The 9,155-nt window shown below is 31.1% G+C and overlaps 1 protein-coding gene across 2 annotated transcripts; it reads right to left on the minus strand.

Annotated features, from left to right (window-relative positions):
• Window positions 1–2,854: 2,854 nt before the first annotated feature.
• On the minus strand, window positions 2,855–3,627 carry LOC110656666 (arabinogalactan protein 41-like). 2 transcript variants are annotated; one of them, XR_009151498.1, is made up of 2 exons: window positions 3,283–3,627; window positions 2,855–3,114 (listed from the first exon to the last, which is right to left on the minus strand). XR_009151498.1 is itself a non-coding variant. In XM_058154187.1 (2 exons), the coding sequence occupies exons 1-2, from the start codon at window positions 3,458–3,460 to the stop codon at window positions 3,017–3,019; spliced, it is 219 nt and encodes a 72-aa protein (XP_058010170.1). In that variant the 5' UTR covers window positions 3,461–3,627; the 3' UTR covers window positions 2,855–3,016. The 2 variants fall into 2 exon arrangements, 1 of the variants encoding a protein (XP_058010170.1); XM_058154187.1 differs by having other exon boundaries at window positions 3,340–3,627.
• Between the last annotated feature and the right edge of the window lie 5,528 nt (window positions 3,628–9,155).

Here is a 9,155-nt window from a genome sequence, read left to right on the forward strand (position 1 = left end):
TGCGTTTGTTGAAGATTGTATGGAAAGCTCAAAACTGATTTTTCTAATATGAGAGAACAAATTTGGCGTTTGGCATTTGGCGTTTTCTACTTTATTAATTTGGAGACATTTGAAACTGAACTAGGCTAGGTTTTGAATTTCCCAAACAGATACGGTAGGCAACAGCAGGAAAATTTTGAGATAAGCTTAGCAATTTATTGGTCTTTTCATGATTGGATCAATATTCTAAGAGACCTGTTTTCTTTCTTGCTACTCCAATGCTCCATTTTTACTTTACATTTTTCACCTTAAACCTCAAATATGTGTGGGACTGTCTCACGCAATAGCTCTTGCTTATGCTAAGCGTGGCCTGTTGATGGCTCCTTTTCATTAATTTTGCCTTCTATCTGATTTGTTTTATGATTTTTCTTGCTGTGTTGCTATGCCCATTGATAACAGAAGAGTGAAATTTTTAAGTGCTGGTATTTTTTGCATTCCTCACACAAGACAGAAAGGTGTCTTTGAAAATAATGCTCATTTCCATTAACTTTTGAACCTCAGACTCTCATTTTGAAGTGAGTTGTTGTCACTGTGAAGAAAAACATGCAATTGACAAACATCGACATTTCTTTTGCCTTACATTTCTAGCCAATTCCCTTATTCTATGTCTTAATATGGTTGAATATGCCCATATGGGCATACATATACACACCTGTGCTAAACTCTCATGCTTCCTTTTTGCAATTTTTAAAACTGATTTCGTGTTTTATTCTGTACCATTTTGTAGAAAGTGAAGAAGTTCTCTCTAGTTGATCAGGATCAGCCGGAAGGAAAACCAGTTGTGAAGGAAGCTTGATAAGTATTCTATACTGCTAGGAATTTTTTCTAATCTTGAGGCCTGGTCTCATGTTACCCTCTGTCATGGGTACCTGTTGTTACTTGCATGCTATTAAAAAAACTATTCTAAGTTGTAAAAGAAGCTAACCTCATTTGCTTTGGAATGGGAACTTAATTGAAAGTTATTCAAGAAGGCTGAGTTCTAACTTTTTGGAATGATCCATATGAATTTTGAACTCTATTTGGTTTGGTTTTCTTTTCTGTCTTGTGTAGGCGTGTGCATTGTGTTAAATATTGAAACTTCCTTCCAGGGAAGAGAAGAGAATACATGAATATTCTTAATAGACAAGAAGAAAGATGAATTCAACTGTTCAGAATCCTACTTTGGTGTAGCATATAACTAATGACTACATAACCAAATGTCAGGCTCTCTTTTTCTCTTAACGATTTATAAGGCCCTTGATAGCAATTGGTTTATTATTATTATTATTATTATTTTGTAAGTAAAGCAGAAGGAAATGGCAAGTGCTCATTTGTGCACGAGTTGGACCAGAATGCTCAATTTGGTGGCTGTGCACATGAGATGGAGCCAGGGATTCCCCAACTTTGCACCTGAAAATAGCAAAAACTGTTGTGATAAGACCTAACCTGTTGAGAAACTGGGAACTTAACAGGTGATCCACACCATATTTGAAAGCCCATTTGGTTTTTTTGTCTGCCGGTGGCAAATAATTCCTCAAAACACAAAACCGATTAACCTTTTTTTTTTAACCGGAAAAAGTATTTTATTTGATGAAATAAGTTTAGAAGCCAAGTTCACTTGAATTAAACTGCTACAAACATCCCTCACCTAAGCCCAAGCCCAAGAAAAAAGTATCCAAATCTTAACAAATATAATAGGAGCACTAGACTAACGAGGTAAGACCTGATCTCCCTCTTTAGCAGCAGTCTGCGAGCATTCTTCTTTCACCAATAGCAGTCCACTGGCTTCTAAAGGGGAAAGCTTTGCAGAAACTCAAACCATAGAGGGAAGACCAATCATCAAGATCAGAGGGAGCATAATCGCCCCAAAACAAACCAAAATATTTGCTGCTTTCAATGCTTACAAACTCAAATGGACGAGATTTGCAGCAAACGCTGGTTTAGAACTGAGACTTGGACTAATGCCGAACGAATCAGGAAAAGGTTTGGCACATCTAGGACCTTGCCCATGAGGCTTTGACAGCAAAGGTAACCTCATCGACACCGAACCTCGGTTACTGCCAGCCAAACTGCTCCTATGAGCATCACAACCACTTCAAAGGAAGAACTCTCACAACATCCAGAACAACTCATAGAGACCCAACTAAATCCCCATTCTAGAAGGGTACTAGAGCTCCAAAAAAAAAAGGGGATAGAAAAATTAGACAAGACAAAGGAAAATACTGAAAGAAACAAATAACAACGAATTTAATAAAGGGTGGGAGAGGGTCGACTATCAAAACGGCTGGACCTCCTCTGAATAACTCAAATGAAGAAACATTTTAGAGAGGAGAGCGTTTGTCTTTTTTAAATAGAGAGTTTATCTTTGTTTTAAAGAAACAAATAATTACAGAACTCATTAACTACCACGTAATTATTTCTTCTTGTCCATATTTGCATGTAATATTATCAGTTATTTTGTGACCTGGTACCTTGTTTTCATTTAGAAGAAAACTCTGCCTTGCTTTTTCTTGTACTTCTAGTTTTCAGACACTGCAATTCTGTGTGCGCCTTCTATAATTTTCTGGTACAACACAAGGAGTTCTCTTCATAGTTTTCTTTACCTGTAGATACCCATATTTCTGATTGATAATATGCATGTGATTTCTGGCAGGGTTCAGCAACAATACCAATAACCGATTCGATTCGAAGTTAATCAAATCTAATTTAAAAAACAGGTTAATAGATTCAGTTACAATTTTAAATTTGAAGTTATTTTTTTTACACTAATTTTAAATTTAAAGTTCGTCCATTAAAAAATAACTAAAAAATTAATTGAATCAAACTGATAATAAACTGGTCAACAATTAATCGATCATAACAATTCGATTTATGATATTGCTCAACGGTTTGATTCGTCATTACCCTAACTTCTAGAAAGATGATAACAGTACCAACAGCACTAAGCTCAACAAGATAACAAATTAATCGAATTCAAAACCCCATAAATTGATGCCATTTACAAGGTGCAAGTCCAGTCGGCGGCATGAATTAGGTAAGTGAGCACCAGCGCCACCAACATCAACACATAGGCAATTCCTTGGTCAATTGATGTCCCTGCACAAAATTTACCCTTATCAATGCCAAACTAAAACACCCTTCCTTTAGGCATATGCAGAGATGTAGAATATATCCAATCACATTGTCAAGAGTTTAAGATTGTATTTGGAATTTTGCATTCATGAAGGGATTGGAGAGAGAAAAAACAATGGAAACCCGTTTGACCTGAGATCTACATATGCCAAAAAGAGAGAGAGAGAAGCAAGTGTTATTAATTACGACCGTCGCTGGTGGGTGCAGGAGCTGAAGCAGAGGAAAGGGCCTGAACAGCGGGCAAGGCAATGACAAAAATGAGAGCAAAAGCAACGGCCAAAACTCCAAAAGAAACCCTTGAGACCGCCATTTCTTTCTTCAAAAATGTAAAATGCCTTTCTCTCTCTCTGCGACGTCTTTCTGAAAGATCTCTGCAATAAATCCGGAGAGCCGCGCAGAGAGGGGATCACAAGAAGCAAAGTTTTTAAAACCCAACCAAGTTAGATAGAGGCTTTGGAGATGAAGCAAAGCTAGCAATGGAAGGTTTATATTAAAAAGGTAAATTATTATTAATTTCCTTGTATTTTGTTAAAATTAATTAATTAGCTCATATTATTTTAAAATTTAAATTCTGTTGTATTTGTAAAATTAAAATTTTTTAATTCTTTTGTTAGATTTTTATAAAAAAAAGTTAATTAATTTATTTTAATTTTAATAAAATAATTAAATAATATAAATAATTAAGATTATATAATTAAGTACAATTAAAAATATATAAATTAAATAATATAAATACTTAAGATTAAAATAAATAAAATAATGTGTTGTTTGATATTAGGGTTAAAAAATTATAAAAAATAAAAAATAAAAAATTAATTTTAACAAATTATAATTTAATCAAAGTAAATAGGTTAGGGGAGCGGTAAAGTTGCTTAGAGTGGTGTGGGGCCCACCCGCAAGCTTCGGTGGGTGGAGTCGAGTAAAGAGGCGCCATGTGACCGCCCCTTACTTGCCGCCATATGCTACTCTTCTCATTCGTCCACGTTGCTTTTCTCTCCCTCAGCCTATTTTCACTCTTTCCCTAAATTACCCTCACGTTTTTCTCCTATTTCCGAAATCACCCTCTCTCTTTCTGGTGTACTTGGGTCCATTTCTCGTTTGATTATTTGTCATATGAAAAATAATAAATTATTAGATATGGCTATATGTTTATAAAGTAGCAAATTAATTGCACATAGGAAGGCAACGGGACCGGTCGGGGGCATCTTTGCTTCTCCCATCTTCGCTCCGCAAGAGTTTGGGAGCATTTTCTGTCAGGGTGCAGAGCAAGACGGTTGTTTTTTTATGGGAATTTTTATTTATTTATTTATTATAGAATTATCTATTCAAAAATAAAATATAATTAAAAATATAAATTTTATGTATTATTTTAATAATATATTTATATATTTTATTTAAATTATAATATATAAATATATAAAAATAATTTATTTTTAATAAAAAATAATAATATATTATTACGAAGGTCGATTTATGAGGTTTCGTGATAGAGAGAAGTCATTTCTATCTCTACCCTGCATAAATCAAATTCAAGACGAGGTTAAAAAAAATTAATAGAGTTCGAAACAGATGGGTCAGATTCGAAAATTCTTACCATACCTAATTAAACATTTGAAATAAAAATTTAATTTTAAATATAATATTTATCAATTGTGATTGAATTATAATTATTATCTAAAGATAGAATCATAATCCAATTTTGATATGAATTATGTAGATATACTCACTTCACTTTTTCCATTGTTTTTATTTTTTTTTCCATTGAGTAATTATCACACGTGATTACTTAACTTTACGAGTGTTTTTATAAAAATTAAAAAACTTTAATTTTTTTTATAAAATATATTAAATTTAATTTGATTTTATAAAAGTCATTATGATCTAAAATTAAAGGTTTTTAAATTAACATGCTAATCTATTAACTATTTTACAAGTATAATTACTTAATTAGTAGTTGCTAGTGGAGAAAAACTAGAAAAAAAGAAGGAGTTTGATGATAAAAGGGATAGAAAAATATATTTTATCCATCTTATTTTCATTTTTTTTAAGAAATTAATAAATAAAATAATTTTATTTATAAAATAGTCAACAGAGCAAGTTAACCTATAAACTTTTAATTTCTAGTCATAATAATTTTTATAAAATAAAATTGAAGATTAGTGAGTTTTATAAAAGAGATTAAAATTTAATAATTTTTATAAAAATATTTATAAATTGAATGACTACATGCAATATTTACCCGAGTTTTCTATATAATCTATGCTTAGCACACCCTACAACCAATGATTTCCATTGTTAATTAGATGTACCCAAGGTAGATGCAATTGACTTATAATTTCTTTTTTCATGCATTGATGGTAATTTTTTCTTTTGGTAAAATGCATTGATGGTAATTTAATAATTAAGCTGTTAACATGCGTGTCATCGTCATCATCATAATAATAATTTATTTAATTTTAAAACAATAAAAAGTATAAACATATATATATATATATATATATATATATATATATAAAATTGCTAAGATTGAACATAAAATTTAGAATAAGAGATTTGAATTTTTTGAAAGAACAATATTATTTTACTTATTAATAAATTTTTTACGGTGTTTCATAAAATAAAAAAGAAAAATTTTTTTTGACTAATTTCAAATACCATAATTTTATAAATTATTTTAAATTGTCACCATAATCTCTACATTTATGAATTTAATATAAATTTATGATTTTAATTAATTAAAAAATTTATAATTTTATAAAATTCAAATTTCACTTTTAAATATTTCATCAAACTCAAGATTAATTTATTTAGCCCGCCTTACCACTATAATTAATCAAAGTTTCGTATAAATATATAATAACTTCAAGTTTTAAGATTAGTTTTCTTCAGTAATAACTTATTAAAATAAACAAATTTTAATATAAGTATATTTCAAAAATTAGATGTAAAATATATTTATCAGATATTAATTTAATTATTTTACTTATTTAAATTATTAAACATCATTGACTAATTATTTTTTAAAAATATTTGCTTTAGTACTTTTAAATTGTTATGTAAAGATATAATTTTCAACAAATTTAAGAAAATTTCATGGTGTGGGAGATCATTGTTCTATTATTATTCAGTCCAAAAATTAAAATTTAAGGTCAAATTTTTTCAAAATTGTGAGTGAATGATGTTGTGTACAAATCCATAACAGACCTAAAGACTTATATTTTCTATATTTCACAAGCACTTCTAGTCTTAATTGGATTCTTTATTTTACTAGATAAGTTTTATTTATATTTTCTAATTTATTTAGAACTCTACAATATTATTTCTATTTAATTTAAGTTTTTAAATATATTTTATATTTAGATTTGGACTCTTTAATTTATTCCTACCTAGATTAGGATTTAGAACTCTATAAATACCTATTGTATTTTCACTATGTACAAGTTTTTAGATTTATTTTCAATGAAATTTTCTTCATCATAAAGCTTTCTTCGCTTTATTTATTTTAGACTTTGGATTAAGCCTTGTTTATTTTAAGATTATATTTACTTTTAAAGGTTTGATTGTGTGTTGATTCTTTTCCGTGCTATACACTGCATCAGGTGGTATCAAAGCAAGGATTTCACCCTTATTACGATGGCCAGTATTGGTGGTGATGGTGGAAATCAACCTCGTGATAGTGATTAAGGATTGCCAGCTGTTTGGAGAGCAATCAAAGAATAACGAAACAATATAGAATAAATTACAACAAATTTGGGATGCCGATTTCAAGAGCTTCAAGAGCAATGGCATACCATGTTGAATATTAGCAAAAATAGGAATCAATGGCATACCATGTTGAATATAATCTTCACCCTTATTACGATGGTCAGTATTGGTGGTGGTGGTGGAAATCAGCCTCGTGATGGTGATCAAGGGTTGCCAGCTATTTGGAGAGCAATCAAAGAACAACGAAACAATATAGAACAAATTACAACAAATTTGGGACTCCAATTTCAAGAGCTTCAAGAGCAATGGCATACCATGTTGAATATTAGCAAAAATAGGAATCAAGAACTCATTCAAGCCAGTGGAGCTAAACCCGGTAGAGCTGAACTTGATCCTATTTTCTTCAATCCTAGAAGAAGAGCTATGATGGAGGATGATGCAAGCAATAATGAGAAGATAAACTTCAAGTATGTTGCATGGCAAGGACAAGGAAGAGGTGGCCGAAATTTCCAACAACACTACAGGAGGGATGATAAGTTCAACTTGATCCTATTTTCTTCAATCCTATAATAAGAGCTATGATGGAGGATGATGCAAGCAATAATGAGAAGATAGACTTCGGTTGCATGCTAAGGACAAGGAAGAGGTGGCTGAAATTTCCAACAACACTATAGGAGGGATGATGAGTTCAAATTGAAGATGGATATTCCTACCTTTAGTGGAGATTTTGACATTGAAGTTTGCTTGATTGGTTGACCGAGGTGGACCATTTCTTTGAGTATGCTAAAATTTCGGAGGAACGAAAGGTAAAATTGTTGGCCTATAAATTAAAGAGAGGAGCTTCCTTATGGTGGAATTGATTGAAAGAGACAAGGAGGCCAAAAGGGCGTAATCCAGTCACTACATGCTGGAGGATGCAATAATTGTTAAGGGGTATATTTTTACCTTTAGATTAAGAACAATATTTATTTGAAGCTACCAAAATTATTTGTTGGAAAATATGAGTGTCAATGAATATACTGCTAAATTCTTAAGGTTGGCAGTAAAAAACCACCTGTCTGAAAGTGATAATCAACAAGCAATGCAATTTTTTAGGGGATTGAAACCTTCAATTTGTGATAAAATTGGAATTCATATGCTGATGAGTGTGCAAGAGGCAAAGAACTTTGTCTTGAAAGTTGAGATGATGTTACGGGAGAAGACTCGCCAAATTTATTATCCCACATATGATAGAGATGACCATCAATCTAGAACTAAAAAGGAGGAAACCCCACAAGATGTTTCTTTGGGTGGTAATGTGGAGATAGCTAAAAATCCTACAAGTGTCAATAATAAAGCCAATAGTTTTAACCCTCCAAAGCCTAATAATCCTTATGTTAAGCCTGTTCCAGTCAAATGCTACATGTGTAATGAGATGGGGTACAGGTCTAATGAATGCTCAAAGAGGAAATCTGTCAACATCGTTGAAAGACATGATGATGATGATGGTGAAATATATTATGGAGAGTATGAAGAGAAAGATTGTCAACATGATGAACTGATATGCTCAATGAGGACGTCAATGTTCATACAAAAGATTGATGACAAGTCATTTAAAGATTTTATAGAATAAAAGGATCATCTTGAATTTGAATTTGATACTCTTACAATGCCTTTTGCTATGGTAGATGATGAAGAGTTTGAAGAGAGTGTCATGGGGAGAGAAGGACATAAAGCCAAGGAGATTTCAATGAAGACTGAAATTTTCTCTAACAATTTTTCTAGTGTTTTTATTGATTTTATTTGTCTAAGTGAGTTTAAGCATGCCAAGGAAGATGCAAAATTGCTCAAATCAATTTTGTTCAAGTCAACTTATTGATATCATTCAATAAGAAGATTTGGTGTGATCTTTCAATGGAGATTTTGATTCATCAAGACTTTAAAATGCATGGCCGAATTTATATAAGTGGAGGAGAATGATGTGGAAAATAGTTATTTCATTATTATTCGGTCCAAAAATTAAAATTCGAAGTCAAATTTTCTCAGAAGTGTGGGTAAATAATGCAATGTATAAATCAATATCAGACCTAAAGACTTGTATTTTCCATATTTCATAAGCACTTCTAGTCTAAATTGGATTCTTTATTTTTCTAGATAAATTATATTTATATTTCCTAGTTTACTTAGAACTCTACAATATTATTTCTATTTAATTTAGGTCTTTAAATATGTTTTCTATTTAGATTAAGACTCTTTAATTCATTCCTACCTAAATTAGAATTTAAAACTCTATAAATACTCATTATATTTTCATTATGTAC

This window comes from Hevea brasiliensis, chromosome 9 (assembly GCF_030052815.1).
Source record: "Hevea brasiliensis isolate MT/VB/25A 57/8 chromosome 9, ASM3005281v1, whole genome shotgun sequence".
Classification (NCBI taxonomy): Eukaryota; Viridiplantae; Streptophyta; class Magnoliopsida; order Malpighiales; family Euphorbiaceae; genus Hevea; species Hevea brasiliensis.